The 16,190-nt window shown below is 38.2% G+C and overlaps 2 protein-coding genes and 1 pseudogene across 3 annotated transcripts; 2 read left to right on the top strand and 1 right to left on the bottom strand.

The window, feature by feature from the left end:
* The first annotated feature begins 773 nt into the window (after positions 1-773).
* On the top strand, positions 774-3,003 carry LOC117633194. Its single transcript, XM_034366904.1, has 4 exons — positions 774-979; positions 1,725-2,083; positions 2,213-2,541; positions 2,718-3,003. Exons 1-4 carry the CDS (start codon positions 919-921, stop codon positions 2,833-2,835), a joined length of 867 nt encoding a protein of 288 aa, XP_034222795.1. The 5' UTR covers positions 774-918; the 3' UTR covers positions 2,836-3,003.
* A 694-nt stretch (positions 3,004-3,697) lies between these two features.
* LOC117632520 (malignant T-cell-amplified sequence 1-A-like) lies at positions 3,698-7,103 on the bottom strand. Of its 2 annotated transcripts, XM_034366018.1 has the most exons (10): positions 6,901-7,101; positions 6,222-6,303; positions 6,072-6,139; positions 5,862-5,959; positions 5,450-5,540; positions 5,345-5,373; positions 4,905-5,041; positions 4,706-4,773; positions 4,224-4,287; positions 3,698-4,028 (listed from the first exon to the last, which is right to left on the bottom strand). In XM_034366018.1, the coding sequence occupies exons 1-10, from the start codon at positions 6,909-6,911 to the stop codon at positions 4,011-4,013; spliced, it is 666 nt and encodes a 221-aa protein (XP_034221909.1). In that variant the 5' UTR covers positions 6,912-7,101; the 3' UTR covers positions 3,698-4,010. The 2 variants fall into 2 exon arrangements, with proteins under 2 accessions (XP_034221909.1, XP_034221910.1); XM_034366019.1 differs by lacking the exons at positions 5,345-5,373; positions 5,450-5,540 and having other exon boundaries at positions 6,901-7,103.
* Positions 7,104-10,042: 2,939 nt separating this feature from the next.
* On the top strand, positions 10,043-11,482 carry LOC117631578 (annotated as a pseudogene).
* Positions 11,483-16,190: the final 4,708 nt, after the last annotated feature.

Here is a 16,190-nt window from a genome sequence, read left to right as displayed (position 1 = left end):
AGAAAATTGAAGCTCGTGAATGATACATGATGCCAAGCCAAGCTGAATTTTCATGTTGGTTCTACCACTGATTCTTGAAACAAAATATAATTATATTTTAAGAATCCACTGATTCTATGAACACTCTAGTTTCAGACAAACTCCTGTTGTCTTTTGAAAAAATGAAAAATTACAAAAGGTTATGGGCGCTGCTGGGGGCCACGAAATCAGGCCAGCCCTCAGGCACGAAACTAGGCCAGCCCTCAGGCAAGATGAGTTCGAGTTCAAGCCAGGTTTGCGGAGGCAAGATGAGTTCGAGTTTAAGCCAGGTTTGTTGATGTCCGCACAACAAAATTTTTAAAAAATCTACAAAAAATACAAAAATAAATACTTAATTATAGTTTTCACTTCACACATCAAACTCTATATAAATTTTCTTCATAATATCTTATATGAATAGTTGTAGTCATGACACTGGATGAAAACACAACAACTTTTTGTAAAAACAGCCATTATTCAAGTGAATACTAGCTGCCATGGCAAAGGACAGACTGATGAAAGTGTTTTAAGAACCTTAGATAATGCATTGGTTAGTTTGATTTAATAGTTACAAAATTGAACCTCATCTAAGGATATTAGATAATGCGCTCGTTATAAAATGACTCCCCAAAAGTAAAGCCTGATTAATATGGGCCTGAATTCTGTTCAGATTTTTTGTGCAACATGGAGCCAACTCTCCCTATGGGCCCAATTTGTCCAACACCAAGGACCTTTCATAATCGGGTTATCGGGTACCCACAGCCACCGTTCTCTTCTCTGCGAGTCGGTTTTTCTTTGCCTCAGCTTCGTCAAGATGGAACAGAACAGAGTCTTCCATTCTCTGAATCCGAGTCTTTCAGCAGCTCAATAATGCAAACCACCACCACGGATTGACGAAAAATGGGTCATGCGTCTCTAATTTTGCTGCTGCTTATCAATTCACTGGTCCCTTTCTCCTCCGGTAAATATAAATTTCACTTTCTTTTTTGGGTTTTTCAGTCTCCTATCAGATTTGCAGTTTGCTCACTCATAATTGTTGATTTTGTTGATGATAACGAACCTCTTTTCTTAAATTATGCACACAACATTTTTATTCATACTAGTCCAGCTTTAGATGAAAATGAACGACATCATGAATTTCTATTTGTCGTCTCAATCTAGAAAGCTCCCTTCTTTTGCATTAATTGGGGATGCTTTAGTCTAGCACATGCAAACATCACTATATTACTGCTTGGGGAAGCAGTCTTTTTGTATCGATAGCTTTAACATGGACACCTGTGGCTAAACTTGACAACTGCAACATCAAATAGTTTCAGTTTTTCTCACACTAGGTTAGTGTCACTGTCAAAGCATATAACTTTTCATATGAAAGGTCATTCTGGCACGGCCAGTGCTTCTGACACAGCTTGTGGGAAGCTGAGATAGGCTAGAATCAGTTTAAAGCTAGGTCTCTATGCAAATTATCTTTGGGTTTCACAAGTCTTGAAGGGGCATGCTTGTGTTTGAAACTTACACTAGGTGATCTTTGGTTTGCCTTCACTGCCTTATCACATCTTACAGGTGTATGCTCAAATTGCTCATTTTTTAAAATGTAATGCTGGCCTAGAAATTAGACTAATTTATTACTTTTCCTTCAAGTTTTTCTTTTTCATTAATACTTATATGGAACTATTTATTAAGTTTTATCTGTATCTGTTTTAATGCAGGTAAACCTGACAAAGTATGCACTTCCCAAGGTGGTCGTTTCCCACCATTCTCTTCTGAGGGAAAGCCTCCACGACGGGTGAACAAGGGACCCAAAGATCTGACCCTTTGCAGGGTGTTCCGCAAAAAAACTTGCTGTGATGTATCCCAGACACATCCTGCACTGGTATCCGTAAGGAAGTTGGCTTCAACTGGAGAAGCTAACCCAGAGTGCTTGCAATTATGGGAATTACTGGAATGTTCCATCTGCGATCCCCGCATTGGCGTGCAGCCAGGACCTCCAGTTATATGTGCCTCTTTCTGTGACAGGGTCTTTAAGGCTTGTGCCGAGGCTTACTACTCTACGGATGCAATAACACAGGTATGCGGGTGACTATTAAACTTAGCCAAATCCATTATAATCTGTTGTAATGAAGGAATAGGTGATTACAATTATCTCCTTCTAGATGCATTAGGGAATTATTTTTTCTGATCAAGTATTTTCTGCCAGGTTCTAGCACCATGTGGAGTAAATGATTATGTTTGTGGTAGGGCCTCTGAATGGATCGTTAATGGCACAGAGTTCTGCCATGCTGCAGGGTTTGCCGTTAAAGATGATATAACTGTGAGAAAGAGAGAAGCATTTTGCTATGGTGGTAAGGCCAGTCTTGATTTGATTTCTGATTCATGGAAGGTTTCACAGTCTGAGGTGCCCCAGAAAGTTGAGAGCTTGAGGCTGCTAGAGGAGTTCCAGCAGAGGTGGAGGGGAATGCCATTTAGTGAAAGAGTTTCTTGGGCCGTGGGAGGATTGGTTCTTACAGCAGGCCTGTTGTTTGTAAGGTTTGGCACTCTCCTACTGCCTCTTTTATAGTGCTAGTAATACAACTCTAAATTTTGATGGGGGGTCACCATTGTTAGGCGTTGTCAGTGTAGCTAGGGTGGATCGGTTTTTGTTTTTCCTTTTTTTGGCTGTTGATATTTTATTTGTTCACTTCTATCGTCTATTGTCTATGCAGCAAAAGGAAAAGCCGTCACCAGCGCCACAAGCTAGCTGCTTTAAAACACTACAAGAAACTTGAAGCCAAGATGACCCAGAAATCTCCTAGTAGTCCAGGAAATAGGAAAAGCAAGTAAAAGATGAATTTCTCTCTTGTACGGGAAAGTATTAGTTATGACAGCTTACAGATGATGTACCAATATGTTATAAAAAGTTTATGCCTTTTTTCTTTGGTTATTGTATGAAAAGTGAATGGTGTATTAGTCGACTAGTATTTGTTCAAAATTTTCGAGTACTTTGTTCCAGTTTTTGAGGCTTTTCTATTAGCAATAAGCATGCAACTAGTTTTACCTCATAGAAAATCATAGATCATAGTCGGCCCATATTCAAGAGTCATTCGCAGGCATTGCAGATGGACGTATAATCTGAGTACCGACGGACGGTCAAATATCTCCCTACTAATCATCATGGCCAGTTCCAAGGAGTTTCGAGATTTTATTTGTGCGTATAGTTGTTTCAGTAAAGGGGGGCAACAAGCTTGAGAACAAAGATATATAATTCTTCACTTTCTCCTATGTATAGTTCCTCATTGTCTCCCCATGCAACTCATCTTGTTTTTAAGCTTGATAAAGGATTTCAAGACGATTGGCCTTAGGATGGCATCAAATGTCTCCTACATTGTCCACTACAAATGATGTATCGCTAGCTTTTGGCTATTGTTAGGGGAAAAAAGTAAGCAAGATTTTGGTAATGTTGTAATATTGAATTATAAGCAAGATTTTGGTAATGTTGTAATATTGAATTATACTATTTGTTTATAAACAATGCGACTGAAATTGTATTCGAAATATTTTGAATCAGTATTTGAAATGGTGAGGCGGAGCCGTTCCCATGGCTCTAATCCGCGTGCTGCCTGGAATTACACTTGATAGGATAAAAATCAAGTCATTTGGAAAAAGTGCCCTCAAGAAATCAGTTTAAAAGCTGATCGGATGAGACTTGATAAACACAGGCTCGATACGGATTTGCTGAAGAACAGCCACTTGAGAGTTGAGAATTCACCATCTTACATTACACACGAAAAATACCTTTTAACTGTATAACAAAATGGATATGACCATCTTACCATGAATTCGATTAAAGGATGAACTGTTTGTTAAAGATGATCACTCCACATACAAAGACAAAACAAGTAAATAAAGATGGGGTATACATATGACTTTTAAACAGGAAAATCCACACCACATTGATGAAACCATAATATAAATGCTTCATTTCTTGTTGATGTTATCACAGTTAGTCTTCAATATCCTCAATCTAGATGTTCCATCTGCAAAACAAGGCGAAAGATTGAAGAACGCCAACGCTCACAAAACATTGTAGGTAGGACACCCAAAAGTTATAAGAAATGCTTTGGCATGACAATGCATCAGCGAAGCAGCAATCTTTATCAGAGCATTTCGTAATAATCAAGAAGATAATTGGTGATGGCTATAGACAAAGTAAACATTTTACAATGACATACCTTCCAAAGACCATCATTAAGATAATGCATGTTGTCAACTCCAATTCCCTTGTTGATATCTCTACTGCAAGCCAAGCAGAGGACTCAACTTCTTAAGTAACGCAATCAGCAACTAATAACTAAGCAGGCTTTGATACAATTATAACTTCACCATAGTATGAACTTCTACCACCCAAGTTTACAAAGAACAAGGGAAGGAACTTATAAAAGCTCCCAACAGACATGGCATGGAATACAATATGAGCACCAATAAACCTTCCCCTAAGGTTTGCATCTGTGCTATATTGACCATTCATCGCACTGAAGCCAACAATGAAACATTTAAGAATTTCTTTAATTTTTTAAATTTGCAAGCTTTATGTTCTGAGGTTGGTGAAAAGTTAGGCTCTATGTAGCATATAGCTTGTCCTCAATAGTCCAAGAATACCCCAGGCAATAAGCTATGAGAAGCAACTATATTTCTTCAAAAAAAAGAAACTTACATTTCTTTTGCTGACATTTTTGTGAAGCCAATGGCAAGAGCATGTTGCTTTCCTTCTGCCATTATTGCCTGAGAGTATTCGGTTTCACAGATAAGGCAATTATTTAAATCAACTCAACATAATATCTCAACAAATTTTTTTGTTCTAACATGAGTTTGCCATTACACTAATCATTAAAAAAAGGAAATAAAACTTATACCACAGGAGTCTCTGCAGCCACTGTGTCATCCAAAGCACCGCCGGGAGAAGTCAGACCTGGACACATTATGTTTGCACCAGCAAGAACAAACTTTATGGCACCCCTATCTACTTGCAACTTTTTCATTATATCTGGATCTGTAAAACCCAAAAAGGAACCCTTAGTGTTCTTGGATACAACTTTTTGGAAGGAAAAGTTCACTAACAAGATAGCTTTATTTATAAGAACAAAAAGGTAATCCACTGACAAGAAGAAAAAACAAAACAATAGTTGCAAAGAGATTCATAGATCAGAATTCAAAACAAAAGCACAAAGTTAGCTGTAAGTTCATAAATTCATATACAAAGACTTGTGGTAAGTTTTGAAATCATTCTCTCCTTTTTAATAAGGTACCCGGAACATAGTTGAATAGGATCTTCCAAGCATGAGAATCACTTAACCTGCAGGTCTTGCCTGAAGCTCACTTTTCTAGAGTAGCTGTATGATGGTCCACCTGCCTGGACTGTCAACCCCCACCCAAAATCCAAGGATGAAAATATCAACAGAGTTGTCCTTGGCTTTCCACTAGAGTAGGACTCATCTCAAATTCCAACTCCCCCAAGAATAGCAAGAAGTCCACAAAATAGCTGGTTTTCCCTTGTGATTTCATTCACCATTACATTACAATCTCATTAATGTTTCATTCAATCCTAAAATAGAAAATAGAAGCAACTCTTATGCTATAAGGAACAGTTAGGTATATATTGTTATTATAGAAAAAAAGGTTAAAATTTACTAGAAGTTGCTTTCTATTCATTCACTCCCAACACACCAGAATTTCAATAGAACAATACAAGAAGGAAGCATTAACTTCACAGTACAGAGTCATGACCATCAACAAATAAAGTGATAGACTAATAATTCTTGTAGAAAATATAATAACGAGAAACAACATATTGGTGGTTAAGAAATTCTTACATTGATGAAGGAGCCTTAGGGTAGGCATATATGGTCCATCACGAATGTTGAAAAATAGTGGCACGTTGTTTACCACAACTAAATTTAGATGGTTCTGACTGCAAAAAGTGGAGGTGGGGGACAATGTTAAATATACAGGATTACACATCATGAAACGAATACCTGAGTTAGAAGTAAAACCACAGAAGGAGGAGCAACAGAGCAACAAACCATTTAGCCACAATTAGAGGAGATTTTTTTGGTAGCAAATCTTCCAATGCTTGTTCGAGTCCGGGGTACTGCAATTGAATTTAATTTTGTGTTAAAGACAGACATAAAGTGTATTTAAAAGCATCAGCTAAATCCCTATAAATCTCTTACCTCATCGGCAATACTTTGGCGAATTTTGCGCTGGACAGATGCCTTAACTTGGTTTTGTGCAGACACCTCTTCAGAGGAAAATCTACAACATAGCACATATTATGGGTAATGGAGAAATGTTTTTGCTGATGCATATATGCAATCATATAACAAAATATTTCCCTTAACAGCGAAGACTTTGCAATTACAAACAGCTAGCACAAAGAAGACAAATTAATGAGAACCCTGACCATCCTCTTCAAATAATTAACCTCAAAATAAGTGGACTTCCAAGATTCACTATATAACAATATCTCATATACAGCAAAAAAAATCAACTTTGATGAGAAAGCTGAAGTTTTAGAAACCATATACAACCATTTCACGGTTGCTTAAAGCACAGAGAAGTAACGGCATCATTCAAACGCATACTCGCATCAAACCAAACTACAATGAAATTCAAGGCATAAATCGAAAACCAAAACCCACATAAAAACATAATCAACAATACCAAATCAAAACCAAATTAAAACAATCTGATTGTATTTTCATCGAACTAAACCAAACCCAGGAATCATATGTCTCAAATATCAACAAAGTAAACAAACAAAAGACATATACTTGGAAATACACACCCACATACACAATAATATCGACGAAAACATTTATATGCGCGTGCGCGCTCGTGTACAAAGCTTACTTTTTGAACATTCTGGAAAAATGGAGGCAAGAGAGAATCTAAGATCTTCAAGAGCAAGCAGAGAAAACCCTTTAAACTGGTGTTAAGGTCGAACAATACTGAAACTGGTTTGGGATCAGTTAAGCTCAGCTGCGCTCTAGGGCCCGCGTCGGTGTTAACTGTGCTTGAGCCACTCTGTCGGCCTTTTCACAGTGGGCTGGCCTGGAAGGAACAATATGGTCTGGGTAAGGCTCAAAATAATGGGCCATAGCGGCACTAGTGACTTTGACTAATTACCTTTTTGGTCATTTAATTTTACACGAAATTTCAATTTGGTAATTAAAACACAAATTTAGCCAAATTTGTCATTATATTACTCAGAGCTTACAATTTAAAGACTTAACGTTAGTTAAAGTCATGCAAATGTTACCCTCTTAGTGACTAATTTGGCTAAATTTTTTTCTCAGTGACCAAATTGGAATTTCATATAAAATTGAATGACTAAAAAAGTATTTATTCCTTTAATATATAAATTGTCCAAATAAGCACATATGCGTATTTGCTGACTACGCTTAAAATGTATTAAAACATTGCTATATATCAAAAGACCAAAACTTAAACATTAATAAGACAGCAATGATGTTTTCAAAGGAGAGAAGAGACCAAAACTTAAACATTCCTCTTCCACTCATCTGCACTGCAACCCTTTTTTCTCTTCCTCCCTCTTCCACTTACTTGCAACACGTACACCTACAAGTTGCGCGCTTAATATGTAAGGCCGATTGCCGTGAGAGAATAATAAGGAATACCACCTTTCTGTCAGAAAGAGTTGAACCGAGAAAATGAAAGATTGATGTCTGCATGTCGTCAGTGACAAACACAAAACAGGTAGAAGAGGAGAAACAACAATAATAATAAATTAGAGCACGACAGAAATGGCAATAATGTTTGGCAAATTTTCGGAAGATATGGTGGTGCAAATGATGTCAAGATTGCCTCCCAAGTCTTTGATGCGATTTAGATGCTTTAATAAGTCATGGAACAATCTAATGAGCAGCCCTAGCTTGGTGGCCAAGCATCTTTCCAATTCCAAGCTCAATGCCTCCTCCACCACTTGCATTATTTTCAAGCGTCTCGTTATCCTTGAGGATGAAACAACACGGGTGAGCTCCAATATGACAGAAGGGCCCCGTTATTCTCAACAATAATTAATATTTGCAACGACAATGCCAATAACCTTGTTCATCATTCTGTTGTCGAGGACATTCATGTTTCACTTCCGATGAGTGTAGATAGAACCTCATATGTTAGAACTTGTAGGCCACTGCGAAGGCATCATTTGTATTTGACATCAGATTGATGTGGACGAGGTTTTTTTGTGCAATCCAGCAACCAGGGAATTCCGAATTCTTCCAAAGCCTTATCTGCCGCCGATTCTATATGTTTCAGAAACATCAGAATGCCTTGCCTCGGGATTGCCAAAAACATCAGAAATCCTTGACGCGGGGTTTGGTTATGATGACAAAGCAAAAGTGCACAAGGTTGTTAGAGTAAAATTTGTCTTGGCCCTGCCGGATCTCAATATGATCTATTCAAGAGCAGAGGTTTACACCTCGGATGCTGTCATGCTGATTCTTGGAGAGAGATTGAGTGTGATACACAAGAAGCTCATATTCTCCCACATGTTTTCCAGACGTACTTGAACGGAATTTTTTATTGGTACGGGAGTGACACAAGAACTTCACTGGAAGTCATCATCATTTGATATGGCAGACGAGAAATTTCATAAAATACCAGTACCAGATAGTTTCGATGATCTAGAGAGACAACACGCTTGAAGGGATATAGTTGGTTAATTCTAGCTAGCTAAACTGATATTTTTACAAAAAGGATGATGACATTTCATTGAATTTGCATGTCTTCTTAATTATTCCAAGTAGGAAATCCATTGTAAACTTTAATTTATTTCATCTCCCACGTTGTGTTTTGTTATTTATTTATTTATTTATTTTACCTGTATAATCGACTTACAAAAGAAAGTTTTCTATGTGAATACCTTAGTTTCGATCACAGGAGGCAACAAAATTGAGGGTGTAGATATATAATTCTAGCAATTTAATTTCTCACCTTTTTTTTTTTCCCTCTCTTGTCCAAAAGCTTGATAAAAGATGTACCAATAAGGATGAAATTCTGTTGAGAAATTTTTGTATGTTCAATAGGATGAGTACCAGAACATACAAAAATTTCTCATCCAATACGATGAGTACTTGTAGCCTCAATCTTTCAATTTTGTATGTTAATTAATTATTACCTGAGAGTTAGCTGGTGTTTCTGGGGATGGTTGCATTTTCTTGAGACATGTCATGTGTCCATGGACTTTAAAGCCTTAACCGCAATGGCAGCATCAGGAAGTCATTTCTGGAGCTCTAACATTCCATGTGGCCATTGACTTTGGCAGTTTGACATCTTAGTCTGAATAGCATAAAAGAAATCACTACTATATAACCCTAATATTAGAATGATTTCCACCACAAAAGCTAATTTTTAATCCGTTTGAAAACTCTACTGGTTTGTTCTAAAAGATAGGATGCTTCCAGTTGGAAATTTTTTTATCACCATATGCACAAAAGTTAATTAGGGCCGGCGCAGATGGATGAATTGTACAACCAACCTTTTCTTATATATAGCAATTATACACCCAACTTTAAAGTTGTAGTGTTTTCAAGTTGACCGGGCACGTTCAAGACGATCACAGATACTCAAAACTCTTAGACATGTCATGTGATTGATACTCCTAAAAATAGATATGCTCATAAACATTAGAAAAAGTCAAAGACCTTAAGGGAAAAAAGGTTATCTGGTGGTGAAGAACTTATAACGAAAGTTAACAGTAAATACTCTACACCGTTAAACCAAGTAAAACAGGAAAGTATTAAAAGAAAGTCACATATCACAAACGACTTAACCATTATCTCTTTCTGTTCAGCAGATCATCAATATGGAAATCTTCCTGCCTCCCTTAATCAAGTTCTCTTGCTCATTTCGAAACGCAGAATTCAAACCCATATTAATTAGTTGTTAATCTCTAAGTACGTACCATCAAAACATATATTTCTATCCCTCGTCGTTCAACTTCAATTATTAGGGTTTAGAGTTTTGCAAGATGTGGGAAGAGATGGCGTTGCGCCGTATCCTACCAAGATTGCCTTCCAAATCTCTAATGCGATTCAAATGTGTTCGTAAATCGTGGTATAATGAGATCAACGATCCCACGTTCTTGGAAAATCACCTCTCTAATTCGATGCACAACAAACTGTCCACCTGCGTCCTTTTCAGTCGTTTTGTCCAGAAAGACACTAACAGTGACGAGAAGGAACTTGCATTCTCCTTCCTTTATCTCCGAAATGATTATGATGATGCTGAGAATAACGTTAATTTTGTTGTTGAGGACATCAAATTTCCACTTTCTTCGGGACAATTTATTGGTCTCGATGTTATAGAATCTCCAAGTATTATAGGCCATTGTGACGGGGTCATTTGTTTAAGTGCTTGTAGTGGCAACCTTGTTTTATGCAATCCAGCAATCAATGAAATCAAGCTTCTACCTGGATCATGCCTTCCAGATTGGTGGGACTGTGCTGTGGGGTTTGGATATGATCCCAAATCTAAAGATTACAAAGTTAATAGAATTGCAACTTATCAGGCGGAAATTGATGGTCTTATTCCTCCTCCTAGAGTTGAAATATACACCCTCAGTACTGATTCTTGGCGAGAGATCAAGAATAATTCTTTAGAAACAGGTACTACTTGCTTTTTTCCTGATTATTTCCAGATGTACTTCCAGGGAATTTGTTATTGGGTGGGGTATGAGCAACCAAAACAATCTGTGGAATACGAGGATGAGGAACAGAAGCCAATGGTCATTTTCTTCAACACGGGTGATGAAATATTTCATAATATATTATTTCCTGATAGTTTTTATATGTATGAAGAGGGATCAGCTTATGCTTATGAAATGTCTTATATTATGTATACTGATCTGCGCATTATACTGTGGAATGGATCTGTTGCTCTTTTTGGCATTAATCGTTTTAGTGCATTGCCTGAATCCTATGGAGTTTGGGTGTTGGATGACTTTGACGGTGCAAAGGGTTCTTGGACAAAACACTTAGTTTTTGAGCCATTGGTGGGCATTAAGAGGGTGTTGGAATTTTGGAAGAGTGACGAGATTCTTATGGCTACCGAAGATGGAGATATAGTATCTTACAACCTTGCAACTGAGAAGCTTAAGAATCTTCCCATGAATAGCCCATCTGATTTCGAAACTATTGTATACGTGAATAGCTTAGTTTGGATCACAGGGAGGCAACAAGCTTGAGACTGTTCATATATAATTCTAGAAATATAATCTCTCTTTTTTCCTTATTGTCCAAAAGCTTGATAAAAGATGTACCAATAAGGATGAAATCTGTTGAAAAGTACATTAATTTCTTGCACTCTAATAGGATAAGTACTTTTGAGTAATTATAGGTAGTACGGTAATAAGGTAACGTGGTATGATTTGTTCACTTGCTATAATATAAGTGAATATTTATTGATATTATCCCCTATATTATAACATATAAACAAGCTATATCATATAATGTGGCCGTACTCAACACTATTCTTATGATGTGTACAATTTCTCGAGTACTTGTAGCCTAAATTCAATTTCTTAATTATATTAATTATTATTCGCATGGTAGGAGTAATTCTGCTCACTGATGATGTGGAAGACGTTAGTCTCACATTTTGCTGACATGAAAGCCACATCAACAACATGTGGCCACAAATTATGATATGTTACTAGAATGTATACAAATAAAAGTTAAATTAAGAATAAAAAATTAAGGGAGAAAAAAGAAATTAAGCTTTTCCTCTCCCCCAACGTAACTCCTCCCTCTTCTTCCCCAGCTCCATCCCCTGCTCCCCGAACTCCGATCTCCCTCCCACCCCCAACGTAGTTTAGGTTGATTTTGGTACATTCATAGTTGTGGTTGGGTACGCATGTTGGGCGTGCAAGATCAAAGCAGTGGCTGGGGTGGGGGTTGTGGGTCGAGGAAGTGAGGGTATGGCTCGGAGAAATGAGTGGGTGTTGCTGGGAATGGTTGCATTTCCTTGAGACATCCCATCCCATGTGTCCATGGACTTTAAAGTATTAAGGGTAATAGCATCAGGAAGTCACTACATTAGAGCACTAACATACCATGTGGCCATTGACTTTGGCAGATTGACGTCTTAGCCTGAATAGCATAAAATAAATCACTAGTACAACTATAATATAAGAATTATTTCTAACAGAAAAGCTGATTTTGTTGAAGAATACACATATTCTCATATCGGCAACTTAACAAAATGGAAAGTTTTATATAATGAATGACTCCACTCCTAATAACATTGAGGCCTTTTGTATAAAACCTCATACCTGCTAAACAGGTGGTTAAGTTGGGAATAATATGGTCTGGGTAAGGCTCAAAATAATGGGCCATAGCGGCACTAGTGACTTTGACTAATTGCCTTTTTGGTCATTTAATTTTACACGAAATTTCAATTTGGTAACTAAAACACAAATTTAGCCAAATTTGTCATTATATTACTCAGAGCTTACAATTTAAAGACTTAACGTTAGTTAAAGTCATGCAAATGTTACCCTCTTAGTGACTAATTTGGCTAAATTTTTTTTTCAGTGACCAAATTAAAATTTCATGTAAAATTGAGTGACTAAAAAAGTATTTATTCCTTTAGTATATAAATTGTCCAAATAAGCACGTATGCGTATTTGCTGACTACGCTTAAAATGTATTGAAACATTGCTATATATCAAAAGACCAAAACTTAAACATTAATAAGACAGCAATGATGTTTTCAAAGGAGAGAAGAGACCAAAACTTAAACATTCCTCTTCCACTCATCTGCACTGCAACCCTTTTTTCTCTTCCTCCCTCTTCCACTTACTTGCAACACGTACACCTACAAGTTGCGCGCTTAATATGTAAGGCCGATTGCCGTGAGAGAATAATAAGGAATACCACCTTTCTGTCAGAAAGAGTTGAACCGAGAAAATGAAAGATTGATGTCTGCATGTCGTCAGTGACAAACACAAAACAGGTAGAAGAGGAGAAACAACAATAATAATAAATTAGAGCACGACAGAAATGGCAATAATGTTTGGCAAATTTTCGGAAGATATGGTGGTGCAAATGATGTCAAGATTGCCTCCCAAGTCTTTGATGCGATTTAGATGCTTTAATAAGTCATGGAACAATCTAATGAGCAGCCCTAGCTTGGTGGCCAAGCATCTTTCCAATTCCAAGCTCAATGCCTCCTCCACCACTTGCATTATTTTCAAGCGTCTCGTTATCCTTGAGGATGAAACAACACGGGTGAGCTCCAATATGACAGAAGGGCCCCGTTATTCTCAACAATAATTAATATTTGCAACGACAATGCCAATAACCTTGTTCATCATTCTGTTGTCGAGGACATTCATGTTTCACTTCCGATGAGTGTAGATAGAACCTCATATGTTAGAACTTGTAGGCCACTGCGAAGGCATCATTTGTATTTGACATCAGATTGATGTGGACGAGGTTTTTTTGTGCAATCCAGCAACCAGGGAATTCCGAATTCTTCCAAAGCCTTATCTGCCGCCGATTCTATATGTTTCAGAAACATCAGAATGCCTTGCCTCGGGATTGCCAAAAACATCAGAAATCCTTGACGCGGGGTTTGGTTATGATGACAAAGCAAAAGTGCACAAGGTTGTTAGAGTAAAATTTGTCTTGGCCCTGCCGGATCTCAATATGATCTATTCAAGAGCAGAGGTTTACACCTCGGATGCTGTCATGCTGATTCTTGGAGAGAGATTGAGTGTGATACACAAGAAGCTCATATTCTCCCACATGTTTTCCAGACGTACTTGAACGGAATTTTTTATTGGTACGGGAGTGACACAAGAACTTCACTGGAAGTCATCATCATTTGATATGGCAGACGAGAAATTTCATAAAATACCAGTACCAGATAGTTTCGATGATCTAGAGAGACAACACGCTTGAAGGGATATAGTTGGTTAATTCTAGCTAGCTAAACTGATATTTTTACAAAAAGGATGATGACATTTCATTGAATTTGCATGTCTTCTTAATTATTCCAAGTAGGAAATCCATTGTAAACTTTAATTTATTTCATCTCCCACGTTGTGTTTTGTTATTTATTTATTTATTTATTTTACCTGTATAATCGACTTACAAAAGAAAGTTTTCTATGTGAATACCTTAGTTTCGATCACAGGAGGCAACAAAATTGAGGGTGTAGATATATAATTCTAGCAATTTAATTTCTCACCTTTTTTTTTTTCCCTCTCTTGTCCAAAAGCTTGATAAAAGATGTACCAATAAGGATGAAATTCTGTTGAGAAATTTTTGTATGTTCAATAGGATGAGTACCAGAACATACAAAAATTTCTCATCCAATACGATGAGTACTTGTAGCCTCAATCTTTCAATTTTGTATGTTAATTAATTATTACCTGAGAGTTAGCTGGTGTTTCTGGGGATGGTTGCATTTTCTTGAGACATGTCATGTGTCCATGGACTTTAAAGCCTTAACCGCAATGGCAGCATCAGGAAGTCATTTCTAGAGCTCTAACATTCCATGCGGCCATTGACTTTGGCAGTTTGACATCTTAGCCTGAATAGCATAAAAGAAATCGCTACTTCTTAATCGGTTTGAAAACTCTACTACTTTGTTCTAAAAGATAGGATGCTTCTAATTGGACCTTTTTTATCACCATATGCACAAAATCTTATATAGCAATTATACACCCAACTTTAAAGTTGTTGTGTTTTCAAGTTGACAGGGCACGTTGAAGACGATCACAGATGCTCAAAACTCTTAGACATGTCATGTGATTGATACTCCTAAAAATAGATATGCTCATAAACATTAGAAAAAGTCAAATATATTAAGGGGAAAAAAAAGTTATCTGGTTGTGAAGAAATTATAACGAAAGTTAATAGTGAAAACTCTACACCGTTAAACCAATTAAAACAGAAAACTATTAAAAGAAAGTCAAATATCACAAACCACGTAAACCATCTCTTTCTGGTCAGCAGATCATCAATATGGAAATCTTCCTGCCTCTCCCTTAATCAAGTCTCTCACTCATTTCGAAACGTAGAACTAAAACCCATATATTAATTAGTTGTTAATCTCTGAGTACGTACTATCAAAACTGTTTACACCATATTGAACCGAGCAGAGCCAGCACCAAAGCGACTAGCACCAAGGCAGCCACGCCTTCTCCCATGCCGAAGGAAGACACACTTCCGAGGTGCCAGACACCTGCCGAAGCTCCCAAATGCCAAACCTAATCTCCAGGACACGTGTCGCCACCACAACGGCTTGCACAAAGTCCCACAATTGAACTTTGTGCAAAGCTCCCACTTTCACTTCCCTATAAATAGGGAACAGTACCCAGGTAAAACCAAGAACCATTCTCCTACTTTTACTGTTACTCTGCCAGAATTACTACCCGTAACTGACTTAGGCATCGGAGAACCTTCGGCCGGCACCACACCGGTGTCCGAAGCTTAACTGTTGCTTCTTCCCTTTTACCTTCTACAGGTCTCTCACCAACCCATTTCACCAAGGGTCCTAGCCCTCATCCTTGCTGAAGACTCATCACATCTAATCCCTAAGTTGGACTCAATATTGGCCGGGCCATTTTGAGTATCAACAGTTTGGCGCCGTCTGTGGGAATTCGACACTTGAATCCCTTCTTTCTCTATCAGCCCAGCTGGCTCCTTCACCCCTTAGGCCCCGTCGCCTCTTCTTCACCCCACATTCTGCTATGCCGACCGAGGATAGCCGCGATACCCAACACCAGACCCCCCGCGAGGGTACTTCCCGAAGGAAATCTCCGGGAGACACCTCTCTCCAGGCAGAAGTAGAGCGCCTCCGTGATAGTATGACTAAGATGTCGGAGAAGTACGAGCATCTTCATAGCCGGAATGTTGAGCTAGAGCATGACTTTCGTGCTCTAAAGCGGAACCAAGAGAGGGCTCACGCCCAGGATGCCCAACAAACCCTGCCCCAGAACGTTGGGAATCCTCAGCCGAACCAGCCAGCACATTCCAGCCACAGCTCCCCGGCCCAATCTAGGCTCCGCAAGGGAAAAGACCACCTTCATCCGGAGCAACCCCCGTCACGACCCCTTTGCGTTCCCCCACCGAAGGACCGGCCTCATGAGCCAGGCAGGATCTACCAAG

This window comes from Prunus dulcis, chromosome 6 (assembly GCF_902201215.1).
Source record: "Prunus dulcis chromosome 6, ALMONDv2, whole genome shotgun sequence".
Taxonomy (NCBI): Eukaryota; Viridiplantae; Streptophyta; class Magnoliopsida; order Rosales; family Rosaceae; genus Prunus; species Prunus dulcis.
The sequence above is the reverse complement of the archived record's forward strand: the minus strand, read 5'-3'. Positions and strand labels throughout refer to the sequence as shown.